The sequence below is a fragment of the Mytilus californianus genome, unplaced genomic scaffold (genome assembly GCF_021869535.1).
Source record: "Mytilus californianus isolate M0D057914Y unplaced genomic scaffold, xbMytCali1.0.p SCAF_4, whole genome shotgun sequence".
NCBI classification, from domain to species: domain Eukaryota; kingdom Metazoa; phylum Mollusca; class Bivalvia; order Mytilida; family Mytilidae; genus Mytilus; species Mytilus californianus.
This window is the reverse complement of record NW_026262690.1, coordinates 92,624,673-92,645,854: the sequence shown is the minus strand read 5'-3', so window position 1 is coordinate 92,645,854 and position 21,182 is coordinate 92,624,673. Positions and strand designations below refer to the sequence as shown.

At 31.8% G+C, this 21,182-nt stretch overlaps 1 protein-coding gene across 5 annotated transcripts in view; it reads left to right on the top strand.

Annotated features, from left to right (window-relative positions):
- Window positions 1-21,182, top strand: part of LOC127738903 (baculoviral IAP repeat-containing protein 3-like) — a 90,431-nt gene that overhangs the window by 19,025 nt on the left and 50,224 nt on the right. For all 5 annotated transcript variants that reach the window (XM_052250399.1, XM_052250401.1, XM_052250402.1 and 2 more), the window contains exon 4: window positions 17,182-17,258. In XM_052250399.1, coding sequence (XP_052106359.1) covers window positions 17,182-17,258 — 77 coding nt within the window. The remainder of the gene's footprint in view (window positions 1-17,181; window positions 17,259-21,182) is intronic.

Sequence of the window (21,182 nt, the reverse complement as noted above, 5' to 3'; positions counted from 1 at the left end):
TACAGTGGCTCGTGCTGTCGTCAACAATAAGCAAAAACTCATACCGTATTATCAGATACTAGTATATAAGGCATTGACTTTGAAAAACAGTTCAAACAAAAATGAACAACCGTACGGCCTTCATCAATGAGAAAAATCCATACCGTATAGTCGACTGTAAAAGGAGCCAACTTAAAAAATATGAAACAACTCAATTGAGAAAACTACCGGCCTGATTTAAAACAAGACAATTTACGAAAAAACAAATATAACAGATATGAACCAACGACGACAAGTGAACCATAGGCTCCTGACATGGGATAGGCAGCCGCGCATAAAGAATGTGGCCGGGTTAAACATTTTTGTGAATGTTCAACCCCCCCCCCCCCTCCCTCCCCCTAAGCCTGGGACAGTGGTGCAACAGCACGACATAATAACAACCTGGAAAAACCTTCCTTCAGAGAGCTTGGTTCACACAAATATATACATATTTAAAGTACTTATGAATATAAAATGTGTTTTCAGCCGTGTATCACCTTCACTGGTGATCCTATGCATGGATATGTCGCAGAGTTTAACTTTTATATATAAATATATACCTCTAAGGCCAGACAAAAATTGAAACTCGAAATTTTTGCTTTACTCAATCAATATGTGATAGTTTTAGAATCCACTTCTAATTGGATTAGTAAGAGTTGTCTTAATCCAAAAAAATCCTCAATATCAAGCCTTACTAATTAAAAGTACATTTTAAACAGAAAATCATTGTAAAGACTGAAGTGGCATTATAGTTGTCTTAAAAATGTCACAAGTATGTAAATTGGCATTCATATCCACTTTTAATCAGAGATACTTGGGAACAGGACATTTTTTTTCAAAAAATACCAGTCTTGGGACCAAATTTCCCTCGCCTAGCGGCTTGGGAAATTTTACCGTCCCTTGACTGGTATTTTTCGCAAATACCCCTCCATAACATGATATATCTGTTCAAAATATACACATCCCTTTGTCGTACGTTTTCCCTGGGGAAAAATCGGAGATTGTAAATAAGCAAGATTAACTGCAGAAGAAGAAAACGTTTGAAATGATGCTTAATAAAGTATGATGCAATCTGATTTATCAACTTTAACAGAGACAAATCTGACTAACAATTTAAATTCGATATTTCTTAAATTGCTAGAAAAATCTCTGTCTAATAATAAATACCCACGGAAATTAAATATTATTAACCATTAAAAGACGAAAGGAAAATGGGACACCAATCTGATAACGACAAATATTAAATAATAAAAGGTTCATTTGCAAAGTTTATCGAAAAGCTAAGTCATGGTCAAAACCATGAAAGACAACTCAAATCAATCGTTACTATGATAGGTAAAGATACGTGTATATACGTGGTCTTATGACAGTGAAGTTTTGGCGGGAATCTTAATTATCACGTGATATATAAAAATCATGATTTCTTTCGTTTTTCATCATCTTAGAAATAATTGATATTGATAAAATTTATCATGAATGGGTTTAATAGTTTAGGAATACTTAGTTGAAACTTGAGTGACGCATTTAACAAAATTAATATGTTAGCAATAACCGGTCCCGTTACGTGCGTACGTCGAGTTAGGTATGTATGTCATTTTATTGGAAATTTCTATTAAGGCCTTTTATATGTTTCTTGTACTTTTGGGAAGTAAATTGATTAGTTTGTAACACGAGAGATTCTGACATAAAAGGGGAATTTAAGCGACAAGCATTTTTTCACTCTAATAATTACAATAATGTTACAAATTTTTCTTCACCAGGTGCGCATTTCGACAATAAAAGTCTCTTTAGTGATGCTCGAGGTCAAGATATTTAAAAATCCAAAGCTTATTTAAAAAAATGACGAGCTTTATAGAAACAAAAAATGACAAAAAAGTATAGTCAAAGTCGTGCAAGGAATCCGAACTATGCATGAGGGCTATATATTCCTTAATCCAAAATAATTTCAAACATCGTTTATCTTTTTTTAACGTTCATGACACTTTGATAGAAAGCAGAAACCCTAAAAAAAAAAGTATAATGTATGGTTCGTTGTAGACAAAAAAAATTTTCCCTCTCCCTATTACAGTCCTTGGATGGTGTAAACTTCCCACTAACACCATACACCATTACACCATGCACCATACACCATTACACCATACACCCTGTGCTATTACACCATACACGTTACACCTTTGCACCATACACATTACACCATAATTCAAAGAGCATGCGCCTACAAAACTATTTATTTATTTAAAAAAAACGAATTTTGATTACAATATTGTAAATTAATGTATAAAATTAAAAATCAGTTCTTATCAATATTTTGCATAGTTTAAATTTCGTACACCATTCATTCACCCTATTCCCGATCGCACGTTATACCATTACACCATTCCCCTTACACCATAGCACCATACACCTTCTACCATTGCACCATATGCCATACACCATTACACCATACACGTTTTTTTTTGGAAGTTCACACCATCCAAGGGCTGTAAGTTTGATCACACATTTTAAGTAATAGAAACTGAGAATAGTTTCTATATCTTAGAAGTATCTTTATTCATAATATAGGATCTTTAGACATTCATCTCAAACACGTATCTACTTCCGTTGATATAGAGATCGAAACTCAGCAACAGAAGGCATTCCAATTAAAATGTCTTCATTAAAGAGGCATTAGCTGTCAAATTCATTTTCAACAATTGCACTCAAATTCTATTTTCGGATTTACAATATACTATAACGTATATCCAAATTACGAGAGGCCAAAAGAAACAATTAACAATGCATTTACTCGTAATGATATATCAGCATGTCGTGCTTATTTCAGACTAGACGCCATCTAATTAACCATCGACATGACTTCCGAAGACTGCCGATGGTCATATGACCGTATATAAACGTGAACTATGAATATAAATACAACTACAATCACGTGCATAATGACGATCGATTACTGAGAGTTTGTTTGAAGACAAGTCATTGATTAGAAAAAATTAAATCATCGTCCAATTATGTTACTTGTTTTGTGGGGCCGACTCTGGCAACGAAATGGTTCTTTCTAGTGGCTCCCTTGTGTCACTTTTCAATGTTGGAATTATTTTCTTTTAAATAATAATTCATGCGAAATCAATTTCTGGAAAGATCAAATTAAAGGTCACATGCATAGGAATTCAAATAAGGTTGAATTATTGACTTGCAAGTTATGCAAGTGTGCAGACATGTTTTTCTGTTAGTCTATTTTGACAAAATTGAACCAAACTGACAGGTAATAGCAAAATTTAATATTGTTTGAAACCAAAAAAATCATCTTTTTTTGTCTAACTCATAGCTAATGTCCCTTTAACTATGATAATGTTATTATATATTCTAATGCAATATAGCATGCCAATTTTGATTGAATGTCATTTGTGCTAGGAGTACATATAAACCGTTTATAAGTTATATACAAGGATTGTTTTTATCATTGACGTAACAATGAAAATGGTATTCACCAGACAATTGTATTTTGTAAATATTTCTTTACATTGCCTTAACCTTTTTAAACCATTCTATCAGTTATATGGTTTGCTACTGACCCCTACGAATCATAGAAAGTTAATAAAATCCAAATGGAATGAGGCCGAAGGAAATGAATACGTAGATGGTCAGTAGTGAACCGTATAACTATTGTTTCGACCATGGGACTTTTCTTGTTTTGTTTTGTGTAAAAATAAACACTGAAATACAATAACATTAATAGATGACGTCCCCATTAATACTAGTAGTAGACGTGACGTCATGAACACCATATAAAATCTACTGACTCATATGGATCCATAGGAGGGTCACAAAGTAACAGCGTTAAATCAGCCACATTCTTTATATGCCTATCTCAAGTCAGGAGCATGTAGTTCAGTGGTTGTCGTTGGTTTATGTCTGTCATATATGTTTTTCGTAAATTGTTTTGTTATAAGTTAGACCGTTAGTTTTCTCAATTGAATTGTTTCATATTTTTTCATGTCGGGGCTCTTTATAGCCGACTATACGCCAGGTTTTTTTTTTATCATTATGTTGAAGGCCCTCAATGTGTATATAATACAAATGTAACAAGAATTTGTTCGATAATCTTACAAATTGTACTAGTAACAGAAATAGGACGATAGTAAAGAAATGAATGTTGAATGACTACCTTTTCTTTTGAAGATAGAATTTACATGTGTAGTTTCCTTAATAACGGAACCTGTTATAATTGAAAGAGATATATTTGATATTTCAGTTAATGGTTTAGAAATTGAGCTTACAGCCTCTTTCAAGATTTTAGGAATGATGCCAATACGTCCAGCTGGTTTATTTATGTTCAAAATTTTTATCTGTTCTAACATTTTTTTTCAATGATGAAAACTTTGTTTAAATGACATAGGGGAGATTCGTGATTAGACACTTTCGAAAAATCATCTTCACGGGTAGAACGGTTGTCATATCGAGAAGCGTTTAGTTAAGTGATTTTGTCATAGTTTGGATAAGTTGGTCATGGATTAGTAAGATTATTTCACAGAACGATTGCCTCAATTCTTTTCAAATGAGAAATAAGAGGCAAATAACATGTTTGAATCTATATTGTAAGTCAAACTAGCTAAATTGAAAATGTTGTTTGTAAGAAATTAACGCAGGATAACCAAAATATTGAAATTGTTATGGTATGGTTAAGCGATTGACATGGTTCAGTTAAGTGTCTAGAAATTCGTCATGGTTTTGATCAAATTTGTCATGGTTTAGGTCCAAATTAATAAATATTTGTTTCACCTAAACATTTGATAGTTTGTTTGAATGCGCTTGTGAAAAAACGAAGTTACACAATTTACTAATTGACTAAGAAGAAAAAAAGCCTTTTTGACCAAATTTGGTGGAGGTAATCAGCAAACCGTACATTTATACATTTTTATTTTTGGTGTGTTTCTTAGAAAATTTATATAACCACTGCTTTTTTTAACTGGCATTCGATATAATAAATTACAAAAGAGAACCTCGACTTATTTCTCCATATGTTCATGATGGACTCTGTCGGGGATAATTATCGTGAGAGGCGTCACAAGTCAAATGATTGAGGACGTCTACATAGAGTTGCAAAACGTACCAGCTAGTAAAAAAAAATAATCCTTGTTTTACATTTTTCTTGCAAACTATACATCTGTTGCTTTTATTTGAACCAGATTATGTCTATGATGAATAAAAGGAGATGGGGTTGGGGTAGGGGTGTTATACGTCCATGATACAGTAACCCAACTACAAGACTAGCCAAACGATATCGAGAGGGAACCATAAGTCTTCAACCCTCCAATGAACAAAATGTAAACATGGACAACAGTTTAAACTGATTAGGTCTTTCCACTTTTCTGTGGAAAGACCTATTGTATTTGTTCTGATTATTATTATAAGGTCTTAACCACTTTTCTGTGGAAAGACCTATTGTATTTGTTCTGATTATTATTATTAGGTCTTTCCACTTTTCTGTGGAAAAACCTATTGTATTTGTTCTGATTATTAGGTCTTTCCTCTTTTCGGTGGAAAGACCTATTGGTTTTGTTCTGCTTATTTTTTTTTCTTCCGCCACTTTTATTTCTTGCGTGTAAATTTTGGTTTCGCAAGATGTTGCTTTGATGTTTGGTATATGATATCGTACAGTTTTTTTCGACTTTGAAATTGACCCCCCTTAACCGAATATTTATTTTACCAAATTGCTCGCTATATCCTCAGGTTTTTTTGTCCAATTTTGACGGAAGCGATACGACGACTCCATATGAGAGTTATTTCCCCTTATTTGACATAAGTGATACATTAATGTATGGCATGAATGGTAAGTGATAGAGACCTTAGGTATATGTTTTTAGGGTCTTTGGTTCATTAAAATGAAATTGAGGTCAAGGTCACATTCTAAATTTGGACTTTTCCTTGTTTTACAAAAATGTATGATCTCCTTTGTCACTTTTAAAGATATATATAAAACAAACTAGTGCAAAATAGTTGCCTCATTGTGATGAAGATATGATAAATTTGGTCTTAAACAATCCAATGACATCTTAAAGGAGTTATTGTCCCTGGAATGATTAAATTTAAGGTTAATTGATTATTACTCCAACTTGGTACATGATAAAACCATAGAGTCTTTTGCAAAATGTTAGACGACTTGAGTCCTTGAAAAGTGTAAATCGGAAGTGACCTTGAGAAAACCGGAAGTAGCAATTTTTGCACTTATTTCATGAACAAGTACCTAGAAACTATATATTTTTTCAATACGTATACATAAACCTATCATTTGAGACCCGTAGTGACCTTCCATAAACCGGAAGTACCTAATTACTCCCTTATTTCAGGCAAAAGTATATAGAAATTATATATTTTTGGAATCAGTGTGAATATAGCTATCATGTGAGACCGGATGTGACATTTTTAACCAGAAGTTGACAATTATTTCCCTTATTTCAGGCAAAAATATAGAAACATATATTTATTGAATCAATATGAAGAAACATATGCTTGGACGCCAATAGTACCTTTGAGTAAACCGGAAGTAGCTTCTCGTCAATAATTTAGAAAATTGATGTGGAAACCCCTTCAATTGTTCTCTGAACAAGTGGTTTTTAATTATTTTATTTTTTTTTCTTCTTCCGCAAAACCCTTTTCTTGCGGTATAAAGTTTCGCAAGATGTCGCTTAGATATTTTGGATATTAAATCGAACAGTTATTTCGCTTTGAAAACTTACCTTTTTGAGGCGAAGACTTTGTTTATTGTTAAAGTTATTTCCCCAAACACTGTTTGCCTGTTAATGTATCTCCTCCGTAACCAAAAAAGATAACAACAAAATTCATTTTTATATTGGTTCGTTACATCCTCAGGAATTTTTGGCTGATTTGGATTGAAGCGATCCAGTGAAATTTATTGGAGTTAACTACCTTTATCAAATAAATTTGTAGTTTTGTTTTTGTAACCAATAAACCGTAAGCCATATAAACCTATAGTCTTTTTATTTGAGGTCCTTGGGTCCTAACTTAGAAAATGAGGTCAAGGTCATGTTCTGAATTTTGTCTTTTGCTTGTTTTTGCATTTTCTCTGATATTTTTAATGTCATATATAAAAGAACTAGTGCAAAAGTTTGTTAGCTATGATGAAGATATGATACATTTGGTCTAAAACAATCTAGTGACATTTATAGGAGTTATTGCCCTTGAAAGTTTTATTTTAAGGTAAATTGATTATTACTTCAGATTGGTTAATGATAAAGCGATAAGGTCTTTTACGCAATGTTAAGTGACATGTGACCTTGAAAAATATCAACCTGAAGTGACCTTGAGATAACCGGAAGAAGTCATGTTTGCAATTATCTTATGTAGAAACCATATATTTTTTTAAATGGGCATAAATAAACCTATCATTTGAGAATGGGAGTGCCATTCCTGAAACCGGAAGTAGCAATTATCTATCTTTTTATAGGCATTAGTATATAAAAATCATATATTTATGGAATCATTGTAAATACAGCTATCATTTGAGACCGGAAGTGATATTTTTTTAACTGGAAATCGTCAATTATCTCCCTTATTTCAGGCAAAAGTATATAGAAACCATAAATTTATTGATTCATTATGTAGAAACCTATGATTGGACGCCAAAAGTAACTTTAAGTAAACCCAGGAGTAGCGTCTTATCAATTATTTAGATAATTAATGATATTAATAGAAAATTGAAGTGGAAAGCGGTATAAAGTTGTTTCGCAAGATGTCGCTCAGATATTTTGGATATTATATTGAACACTTATTGAGCTTTAAAAACTCATCTTGTTAAGCCGAAGACTTTTTTACTGTAAGAGTTATCTCCCCAAACACTGTTTTTCTTGTTAGTGTATCTCCTGCGTAACCAACAAAGATAACGACAAAATTCTTTTTCATACTTGTTTGTAACATTCTCAGGAATTTTTGGCTGATTTAGACCCAAACGGTCCGGTGAAAACATATAGGAGTTATCTACCTTTACCAAATAATTTTGTCGTTATGTTTTTGTAACTCATAAACCGTATTAAAGCCGTATTAACCAAGTCTTTTTATTTGAGGTCCTTGTGAAACCAAGTGGAAATAAGCATCAGTATAACAAGAACTCGGTTGTAATTATATATGGATTCTTTATTAAAGGTCTTAGATGACTTCAACAAAATAACAGTCTCATATGAAGACCCAACAAAACGCAATTATAAAATACTATAAATAATAGTGCAAAGAAAGATAACTCTGACATGTCTATGAACAAGTACATTGCTCTGTATAACATTCTAAGTAAAATAATATTGTCATTCTCTTTTACATCTATATTTTTTGTCTCATAGACTCAACTTAATCTTGTGTCTTACGTGTATTAGTTTATGTATTTCATAAACTTAAATGCGATAAATATTCTGTTACCATGTAAAAAAAATATACTCTACATGAATTCATAGATATTAATAAATGAAGCAAAACAGTAAAGCATAAAAACATCAACATGCAGCAACTTAGCAAAGTATGGTAAGCAAAATAAGCAAATTATTAACTAAATTATAATACTACATAATACAACTCTTTGCTTACCTCAAGTGCTAATTTGAAGGTCACAAAACTATATGTACATCATATGGCTACATCAATTATTAACCTGAAGATAAATATGAATTTATAACTTATATGTTCAATGTTTACAATATGACCTCATTATCTTATTCTTATTTATACACAAGAAAACTCTTTCTTCCTGTTTTATATCATTTCACTCCATTATAATCTATTATTTATGATTATTTAATATTCTAATCATTTATCAATCTTTAATGACTTTAAAGCATTTTATGGTTAATTAATTGTATCTATCATTCATAAAGGTAAGATTCACACTACAGATTCATTTCTCCATTCAATCAATCAATCTTGCATACTCTGTTAAAAACTCTAAGACTATTAAAATAATGTGAGAAAAGTATATACAACTGACCTGTAAAGTATTAATTCAGTAGTCACTACAGCAATATATAAACAGCAATTAAACAAACTCTCTAGAATTTTGAAATAAGACTGTTCAGTAAGAAAGTTGAAAATATAGTGCCCAAAACAATAGGAATTTCCCTCCAAAAAGAACATGTGACCAAAATCACTATCCATAAAGAAATAAAGCATTAATTAAGATTCTAAATACAGAAATCAAGGTAACATAAAAACAGGTAAACCTGTCAGTATAACAGTATTCAGACTGAACAAATTAAATACCATTCAATTTGTAACTAATAATATCAATAGCATGAAAATTGTTTTATTCCAATAAATTTAATCAACACATACAAATTTACAAATCCAAATATATACCAAATTCCACTTGCGTCCTACCTTAGAAAATGAGGTCAAGGTCAAAGGTCAAGGTCATATTTTCAATTTTGACTTTTGCTTGTTTTTGCATTTTCTCCAATACTTTCAAAGTTTTATATAAAAAAAAACTAGTGCAAAAGGTTTGATTTAATGTGATAAAGATATGATACATTTGGTCTGAAACAATCCAATGACATCTTCTTCGAGTTGTTGCTCCTGAAATGATTTATTTTAAGGTTAATTGATTATTACTTCAGATTAATACATGATAAAGCCATAAGGTATCTTGCAAAATATTGGGTGACATATGACCTTGAAAAATATCAACCGAAAGTGACCTTGAGTGAACCGGAAGTAATCATGTTTGCACTTATTTCATGGAAAAGTACATAGAAACACTATATTTTTTAAATAGGCATACATAAACCTATCATTTGAGACCGGAAGTGACATTCCATAACCGGAAATAACAAATCATATCCCTTTTTACAGGCATAAGTATATAAAACTATATATTTTTGGGATCAGTGTGAATAAAGCTATCAAATTAGACCGGAAGTGACATTTTCTAAACCGGAAGAAGATAATTTTGTCCCTTTTAACAGGCAAAAGTATATATAAACCATATATGTTTGGAATCAGTGTAAATACAGCTATCATTAATTTGTCGTAACCAAAAAAGATAACAACAAATTTTTTTTCCTGTTTGTTTGTTACATCTTTAGGAAGTTTTGGCTGAATTGGATCAACGCGATTTGGTGAAATCTTTTAGGAGTTATCTCCTTTACCAAATAAATTTGCCGTTATGTTTTTGTAACTCATAAACCATTAGCCGTACAAACTTAGAGTCTTTTTATTAAAGGTCCTTGGACCCTTACTAAGAAAATGAGGTCAAGGTCAAAGGTCAAGGTCATGTTTTCAATTTTGACATTTGCTTGTTAATGCATTTTCTCTGACACTATTTAAGATATATATGAAAAAACTAGTGCAAAATGTTTGATTTATTGTGATGAAGATATAATACATTAAGTCTGAAACAATCCAATGACATCTTATAGGAGTAATTGCCCCTGAAATGTTTTATTTTAGGGTAAATTGAGTATGACTTCAAATTAGTACATGATAAAGCCATAAGATCTTTTGCAAAATGTTGGATGATATATGACCTTGGAAAATGTAAACCGGAAGTGACTTTGAATGAACCGGAAGAAGTAATTTTTGCACTTATTTCGAGGAAAAGTACCTAGAAACCATACATTTTTTTGAATGGGCATACATGAAGGTGTCAGACCATCAATTCACTCCCTTCAATTTAGAACGTATGTAAAAGTAGCCCTCCTTTGCACAGAATAGTGCTTTTGATGTCAATGTTTACTTAAACTAACCATCACATTTGCAGAAATGAAACTTTTGGCGAAAGAGAAATATATTTAGATCCTTTTGAGCCAAAATTTACTTGTGATCGAACAAAAATAATTTAAAAATTCCAAGATACACGTGTTATTTTGTTTAGTACAAGTACATTTTAATTGTGTACGACCTTTTTTTTACCCGAGTAGACGAGAAATCACAGAGAATAAGATGGATGAAAATGAATATTGGCAGCAGAATTCCATTCTAAATAAAAAAAAAAAACTTTCATGGATTCATGATTTTTTTATTAGTTGGTTTTGGCGTGGAACTTTCAGTAAATGCAAATACTCACAGATCGATTCTTTGTGTCTTTGGTGTTTATGTGACTTGATCCACGGGAGGTTGGGAGCCCGAAGACAATTTTAAAAACCACGCCATACTTTGTATGTGCCTGTCTTAAGGGCATACGATACAGTTTCGATTAATCGGTAAATATTTGACGAAAATTTGCATAAAAGCTATTTTTCACGTAAGCAATACAAATACTCAAAATTTAAGGTTTTTTTCGGAACATTTCTACCCTTTGGATAGACATACCTAACTGTTTTGTTTCAAAAGATAATCACAAGTTTAGAGGATTTTTTGAAAATCTTCTTTACATGAGTATGCTCTAATTTTGTATAACAATTCTTTGGAAATAACTAATTTTTATCAAAGTTTCAGGATTTTAAAAAAAAAATTTGTTTTTCGCTCTTTTTTTTTAACATAAATCAGCCCGGTTTTTTTTCTCATTTGAATTCAATTACCTTTAATTTTGTCAGAGCCTTACACTGCTTGCTAAGATACAAGGGTTTTGTTAATTGTAGAAGGCCGTACGGAGATCTAAATTCAACGTTGTTTGGTCTCGGGTGGATATTTGTCTCATTGGAAATCATACTGCATCTTCTAATTATATATTACTATGTGCTTTCTAAAGACCTTTTTTATTCCGAATAAAACTACTTTTTAAGAAAATTGCTACTGAAATGCCTTTATATATTACCCTAGTGATCTCTTTATACATGCGTGTTGTATAATAATGATAACTTTAATGATCACACCAAAAATTACTGTAGACAACTTATTTTTCTCGAGTGCTGTATTTCCGAGAGTAGAAGATCAACGTTAATATGTGAAACTCATATCTACTCGTATGGGAACAAAACAACACAAGGAAACGGCGATAACATATTGCCTCAAAATAGGATGGAATAAGTTAAACGCAAAAAAAAAGTATCAACGAAATTTGTTTTAAATAGTATTTCAATAGTTGTATATAATGTTTGTTTATTTTGATCGTTACTCTTCCATTATACACGACAGGAATAAAAAAAACTGAACCATGTCGAACATGAACTAAACCATGACACTACTGAACCAAGTCTTGACACCGAATTTTTTAATTATCTTAAATTGTGTGCAAATGTAGCTTTTTTTTCGGAATAATTGACGGCAGGTTTATATCATAACGAAATATGTGATGTAACAGACAATAAACACATCACTTTTCTGTATGCATTATAAACGAATAACAACTTTTAAATTTTGACATACGCAAGCATTATTATGTGTCAAATTATAACTATATGATACAAATTTTAGCCATAAAGAAAGATACTTACCAGCTTGAATTTATGTTCAGAAGGTCCTTTAGCGAAAAATCCGAATGTTTATATTGTGTCATTATTTGTCATTAAAAACACTTAACACAATCATGTCCAACTTAACCAAACTATGACAAAATCACTGAACTTAACGCTCCTCGATATGACGACCTTATTATCCGTGATCTTCACGGACACTTATACCGACACCGATACATACACTGATTAAATAAAAAGAGAGACCGTGTCAAAATGTGAAATATACTGAATGAATAACCTCGTAAAACTAAGTTGGATTCAGCAGAGGTAAAAAAAATATAAATTCATTATTCTGTACTTGGTAATTATATATTTTTTAATTCAGAATCTGAGCATGAAACACTAAGTGCTCTTGGTTGTTTTGGAATTCCTTTAGTGATGAATTTGTGATATTTCAACGAATTGTCGAATCATACTGATTGGTCATTTTAAAGCAGTAATTTGCATTGCATGTAGATTTTAGGGGGAAAATAACAAAATGGGGAATAATCTTATCAAAAGAGAAAATCGGGTACAACTTATTACGTTCAAGCGTGTACGGTTTGACTGTTTTGTCCAGAAACGTACAAGCAAAAATATATTACATCATCTCGCTTCAGATCCCTTATTTGTATATATTTAGGCTACATTTTGATATAATAACATTACAAATTCATAGCACCAAAACATGAAATATATAGGTCATGTGAAATACCTTTCTTTTGTGCCAAAATAAATGAGTAGGTGTGTTTGAATAACAAAAGAAAAGCTTCGTGCTACTTTAAATGTTTAAACTGGATGTGTATTTCTTACTTGTTTTTTTTTCTACTCCCGTTTACTCATTTTTCAGTGAAAATTTAGACATGTTATTTTTTTGAACTGTATAAAAAACTGTCGGACACATGCACCGTTCACTACCATACCCCTGGATTTTTACTAAAAGCCCTTAGCCTTGAAAGTGGATCTTTAAAATGCATAACTTAAAAAGAAAATTGTTTGTATGTGTTATCTGAGGTGTTTAGTTTTCAACCTCTGCAAATGTTTAGTATGCTCTTTTACAAAATACATAAATAGAATGATTTTAGTGTTTTTCTTTAACTTTCGAAAATTTCCCCTGACAACCAATCAGTTTTAATTGGTTATAGACCTTAAAGTAAACTGCATAATACCTTACAGCCAGTAGATACATTTGTTTTTTTTTTAAATTCAACTGTCGTGAAAGGATCATAATTATGCCATTTGGATAAATTGATCGGTTTTCAAAAGCTAAATTGACAGCTCGTCATCCCTACAATGGCTACCATTTTCACGATTGAAAAAAAAAAATGAGGAGATAATTTTGACGAAGTAGAATCCCGACTTTCTGTGTTAAGTTCTATTAATTTGCACAACGCCCATTCCTTTTTTACAAAGTATTATATGAAGATCGGTCAATTCTCAGCTTCAAAACAGAGCTTATAGATTAACAAATCTTTGAGAAAACAAATTTGTATACAGTGTTCAAAATGCAAATTAGATAAATATTTTATAAATGCCGGTGCTCATTGTACACCTTGACATGACCCTTCTCAAAAAGGTTACCTGTCGTCCTAAGCAATGGTGTAAGTGTCAGTATCGATAAGTTTTCGAAAATGTCTAATATCACGAATGGTAGTAAGGCTTTGAAACTACGTTTGAGACCGTCAAGCTTTCAGTTGATTTTAGCAAAAGAGAGACAAAAGATACCAAAGGGGTGTTTAAACTCATCAGTCGAAAACAAACTTACGTTGCCATGACAAAACGAAAAAAAAGACCAAAAGACTAACAACAGTACAAAAAACACAAAATTCAAATACAGTACCTTTCTTTAAATGGATTAAATTTAAGGTGACGATCATTTTTTTTTTTCATTTGATTTTTAGAAATGAATATTCTGGCCTGGTAAGGGCTGAAAATGAATAAGACAGGATGAAAATGAATATTCTGCAAAACACAAAATTGTACAACATTTCAAAATACAATTTGTGCGGTGAAAAAATAAACATGCTTAGCAACAGATGAATATGAAAAGTCAATGCAGACAAAATCCCCCTCCCCCTTTTCTTCATTGATGCTCGAGGCCAAAATATTTGAAAATCCAATACCTATACTTTGATTAGCTGATAAAACTAAAAAAGGAATTAAAGCATAAACAAATCTATACAGTCTGCTTATGGAATATTTTTACTGTTGGTTACATTATAAACTGTATAAAGTATAAGTATGAAGTATAAAAGAAAATTTTATTTGAAAGTGACTAGAACTATACAGGATACCAAATGTTTGACCTATTGAACATATCTGTCTGTAAGTTACTTTTTGTTGATAATTCATAATCAAATTCAAAGGATATAATATTTTTGGAGCATTTTGTTACAAATGGTCGATCTTTATTAGATAATTGAAATTTGACTTCGTAGATATCACTCCTATGTGACCAAGTTTGTGTCTTCTGTACACAACAACGTCTGTGGATGATACTCTTCTATTCCATCTCATACCACTTTTGTTTTTTTGTTAATATGCCAAGAGCTCAAGTTCATTTGCATATTTTTTTGCTCTTTGTGAACGCATGTTTGTGTTTGGAAATACACATTTTTTTTTATTTACTTTCTCTCGTTGTATTGTTTACTGGATCACCTTATGATCGGTATTTTCTACCTGTTATGAATTGAGCGTACTTTTAAAGAAAGAAAAACTAATCGAGTTATTAGGTTTCCTTGCCATTAAATAATCCGAGTGACATTTCAGCGTACAGGTTCATATAATTTATTTGGGTTTTTAAACTTTTGGTATCTAAAGATATTCAAGAAAGAAAATCTGTGACGAAAGCATGGACTGTATAGTGTATGAAAAGTCGATACATATTTGTATGAATTTTCCCCTAAAGGTTGAAAGTGTTCCTGTAACTAAAGTTGATCCAAAACCTAATATTTTTTAAATGTGATTTAGCCATTGATACAGATGAAATAGTTGAAGTGCTGCTTTTTAGATCCGAAAAAGGCATGTGGACCTTACAAACAAATTAAAAATGTTTCCTGAAAAAGTATTAACCATAGGAACGAATGGAAAACAACTGTTAAAAGAAAATGGTGGGTTAAACCTAGATTTTATAGCTAGCTAGACATCCCACTTGTATTACAGTAGTTTATTGTTCCGAGGAGAACTTTCGATTGTATTTGATTATCTCATTTACTGTTACTATGTCACTAACTAATAGGGATGTCAACTCAGTGAAGCTTTCGTATTGAGTATTCGTTGGGTTGACGGAGCGATACTCGAGTAATCGCTCGGAAAAACATCTACAAAATGGAAACACAAAGTTTTAGCCATTTTACGTATTGTGGGTCTTTGTCTTATGGACGTAAAAACCATCAACATTATTACCTAGGACTAGATAATAGTCCCAGGAATTTTATACCATAATTATTAGCTCATTTTCTACATGTAATATTTATGTAAACTGGCAATAATCTAATCAATTGATTAATAAACATCATTCTATAGAGAAATGACTAATCAAAGAAACAGTCTTTGGGAATCGTAAAGAAAATTTAAACATTAAATGATCAACAAAGGGTGAAGATTGGAATTTACAGGTGCTTTTAATCATTCTCTGATGGTCGACACAGTTTGCAAAGAATTTGTTCTTATTTAGAAATATTATCTTGTCAACTTTTTCTAGAACGAGTGAACTTTGTTACGTTACTAAATGTCCTGCTGATGAAAATATTTGCTCTGACGGTACATAGGTGATGGAATGACAAAGACACGATTAGCTAAAAGTGCAAGCTTTGGAAAGGTTTTCTTGTTCATAGCTTACCTCTGTACGAAGGAAATTTAAATGACAATTAAACGTAAAATTTGAAACATTTTTTAATTTTGATTAATTTTGATTGATATTTTTAAATTTCTGGGGAGGCGCTCTAAATAAAAATATTTTTTTCTTTAAGAAGGCAACAACATTCTAACAGAAAACCGATTAGTCGAGTATCATTTTCGTATTCGATACTCGGTACTCCCGAGCGATACTCGAGTACTCGTTGACATCCAAACTAACTAATGATCAAAATGAAAACATTTTTAAACATATCTATGAATTAATTTTATATATTGATTTAAGAGGTTTCGATTTTTACATTATATTGTGATGCATTGTATTGTTTGTTATGAATGCTCTTTATATATTATATTGTATCAAATTGATTACGGGAGAAGAATTATTTTTTACTTAGTTAACCTATTGCATCATCCCTGTTGCATATTGAAGCAAACGAAATATGTTTAAACTAGACAAAAAACATGATCACTTGAATCGGTATTTTATTTATATTTCAGTCCAACCAGAAATCATAAACATACATATTTTTTCTCTCTTCTAATTGCGCATTAGAAAGGGAAAAATGCCTGAATTGCACTGTAATAGAGACAAAATCATGAATATTAAAACTAACATCATATATATATATATCTAATGTCAAAGGTTATTTTGATGTGTGTTATCCTTCGGTTTATATTTTTGTAAGTTTTATCGTAACATGTCGATATTTTAATTTGCACTTCTTTACACCTAGAATAATGAAATGTTTCCTGTCTTTTTAAAAACGTTCATGTATATTTGCTCCTTTAAAATTTGTATAAAAAACTTTTCCACTGATTTTATTTGGGGGGGGGGGGGGGGGTGAGGGGTGAGGGGGGATTTTCCCCGATGAAAATTAATCAGAAGTAAAGTGTTAATATCAAGTAATTTTATTTCGAGGTATATTTTTACTTTTAGATGGACACACTGAAACAGATATTGCAAATTTGTTTCATAACCTTCTTGAAGTGATAGAAGGATTTCAAAACCAAACGGTAAGTTATTTCTGAAACGTATAAAGATTTTAAAACGCATAAAAAATAATAACATACGTATTCAAATGTACCCTAAAGAGATATTTATAGTTTAAATCTGGTGTCGTACAGTTGGATACGTAAATGCTTTTACTACATTTTCGTAGATACGTCTACTGATGGGCTGTTAGTACCGAGGGTATAATAAGTCCACTGCTGGTACTGGCAAGAAAATACGGATATTGTTTTATTGAACATTGCTGTTATAAAAGTTTAGATATCATTTATATTAAGAAATGTATCATCATCAAGTACAGCTCTGATTTCTTGTCCGATTTTTTCCTATACCTTTTGTCTGTTTTGGTTTATCACCTCTTCAATGTTTATATTGGGTTGTCGATTTTCTAATAATTTGGTCTCCATCATCACTAAAGATACATTAATTGTTGAAGTTCTATATGGTGCAGTAAAATTGATACTGGAAATGTAATTACAAGCACAGGGTCGGTACTTCCGTTGTCGTTTCCCTCAGGTTATCACTAAGTCCAGTAATTACAATGTAGTAATTCGGTGCGTGAAAAAAAAAACGGATGTTGTAGCTGTTATAAAAGTTTGAAATTATTTAAAATATTATAGCTCTGATTCCTTGTTCTGGTTTGGCTTTAATTTTTTGTCGTTTTTTTTTTATATTAGCTTTTCAATGTTTAAATTTGGTTTTTGGTTTTCAAGTAGTTTTGCCTTGAGGATTAATGAAGATGTATTGATAGCCAAAATTCGCATTGTATTTAATGGTTTGTGTGTTCTAATTCATATGTCAGTTGTAGCCAAATCTAATGATTAAAAAATAACATAGAAACTTACACAACTGTTGGTATAAATCACACTTTAAAAAGATAAGAAGATATACATAATAGTGCGATAGAATGGATGGATGGTTGTTAAACGCTAGGACGTCATAGCCTTCTGCTTTAGTGAATACAGTGATAAAACTTACTTATTATATAAATAATCTGTCCTGTCGGACCGCGGATATCTACGATTCTTTGATAAACATACACTGATTGTGTGCGTATTTCTTTTTTTTTATTGGAAACTATTTGTATAACTGTATATGAAACTTCTGAGGGGCGAATCCCTTATGTGTCGAAACTGAGACAAGATAAGCTTCTTAAATTTTTAGAAGTCAAGTTGTTGGGTCTGAAAAATGTGATAGATGTCTTTTTTAGAGATATAAAATTTTTGTCCTAAATGGAAAGGCGTTCCCTCCAACCTCCACACCCGGAAAAGTTGTCATTGGCAATTAGACGACATCTTTTTTTTTAATAGAAACCCTAGATTTGTTGGAAGTGTTCACATGCAATGCTCTGTTATATATTTGAATTAACGATCAAGGTCATGTTAACATGAGCACACATTGATTATTTCGATTCAAAAAGGAAAATACGGTAATTTAAAAGATTGACGCGAAGATCAGGTGTGTGGCTTTTCTATTTTATTTTCTGTAAGATAAAGCGAAAAAATTCTAATTAATTAATGATTGCATGAATTATTATGCTACAACTTCAAGAAAACATGTGTGTTATCCTTATACACTGTGTAGCATCAAGCCAAACATTTACAGGTTATAATTTACATTTCGTTGGCTACTTTCCCAATCAAATCCACAGTACATGTCGTAAGCAAGAAGTAATCTCCATCTTGACTAGCTGAAATCTTTTTACGTGCGAATAATGCAATATAATCGATATTCTAATGCAATTTTTATATAACATATGTTTTTCATTGGTAAAAATTTTACCATCAAATCCAAGGTTGACATGTCGTAACAACGGAGTGAGCTGCAATATTAAATTGCGTCGATCATTAAATGTTATCGAATTTTAATTTTATATGCTTTTATGCATCAATATTTTTTTATATGCATATAAATAGGAATATTTCTTTTTCTATTTAAATTTTTAAACAATGAAACAAACATACATGTATTGTTTGTTTTTGATTGTTTTTCTTTTTTTTTTTGGGCCATGGCGTTGTAAAAGAGAGGCGAAGGATACCAAAGGGACATTCAAACTCATAAGTCGAAAAAAGACTGACAACGCCATGGCTAAAAATGAAAAAGACATACAAACAAACAGTACACAAAACAACATAGAAAAGCAAGACTGAGCAACATGAACTCAACCAAAAATAAAAATCGGGTGATCTCAGGTGCTCCGGATGGGTAGGCAGATCCTGCTCCACATGTGGCACCCGTCGTGTTGCTCATGTAAGTACAAACCGGTTGACATGTGTTATGACGAGTTTGTAGTTATTACAAATGAAACATATCCGTCGTCATCTGTGAAACAGATATTCGTTATACTAGATCTGTTCTGTTTTTTTTTTTAATTTTGTAAATCTACTGATCGAGATTTAAAAAGAGAAAGGTAGAAATAAACCTATATAACACCGCCACTCTTTCAATGTGCCTTCACAAGTCGGGGAACCAAAGATAAGGTAAAAGATGAACATGAGATATAAGAAATTACAGGATTTAAAATGATTGACGTGTTCCAGTATGGAACAGTTCTAATCTCGATAAAAATTTGACATGGACTTCAATTCTAGACACCTTTAGAAAAAATTCTAAAAGAAGCGGTTCTACCATACAACAATTTTGGACAAAAAATTCTAACCAAGAACACTTTTGGACAGTTCTCAAAGAGAACTGTTTTGGACCGTTTTAACCAAGAACAGAATCTGTCAGCTCTATCCTAGACTGTGTTTGTTTGGGAGGATTGATATCTTACAAAACATGTTTAACTCAGCCGCTTTTTTGCTCCTGTCCAAAGACAGGAACCTCTAAAATTTGTTAGTCATGTGTCTTTTTTTAAATTTTGATGTATTTGTATGTTTTGGAGTTTAGTATTGCGTCCATTTTGCTGAACTGGTATACATTATTGTTAAGTGGTCAGCTGAAGCCCGCCTCCGGATGCAGAACTTTCTCGCTGTATTAAAAAAACTTTGGTGGTCTTGAGCTGTTTTCTGCTCTTTAGTCGGGTTGTTGTCTCTCTGACTACATAATTCAAAATCTAGTGACTATGTTGAACGCATCTATCCTATCGAACTTGAGATAAAGGATGAGACAGATAAAGTTAAGTCTGTCCCATATCTTGACTTACATCTTGAATTGACAACAATGGTCGATTGAAAACAACACTTTACGACAACAGAGATGATTTCAGCTTTCGAATTGTGAACTTTCCATTTCTATGTAGCATCATTCCAGCAGCGCCTGCATAAGGAGTATATATCTCCCAGTTGAAACGATATTTCAGGGCTTGTATATCTTATCATGATTTTCTTGATAGAAGGTTGCTGCTCACAAGGAAGCTATTAAAACAAGAGTTCCAAGTGGTGAAGTTGAAATCGTCCCTACGTAAATTTTACGGACGCCATTACGAACTGGTTGACCGTTATGGAGTATCCGTTTCACAGATGACAACGGATATGTTCCAATTTTCGTAACTTAAAAACCGTCCCCTTTTCGCCGAATGTGACAAACCGAATTAGACTTCACCGGGATTGTACTTACATGAGCAACATGACGACGCAGGGTCTGCTTTCCCTTCGGAGCACCTGAGATCATCGTTAGTTTAAGGTGGGATTCGTGTTGCTCATTCTTTGGTTTTCTATGTTGTGTTTTGTGTACTGTTGTTTGTCTGCCTGTCTTTTTCCTTTTTTAGCAATGGCATTTCCCATTTTATTTTCGATTTATGATTTAAATGTCCTTTTGGTATCCTTCGCCTCTCTTTTGACGCATTCCCCGTTTCCATTCTCTATTCTTTTTACAGTTCTATTTAAAACTAATGTTGATAATTCTGAAAAAAAAAATGAACATGACAGTTTTGTTTGTAGAACAGTTTTAAATAATATATTTATCTAGTATTCAATTTATTTATTTAT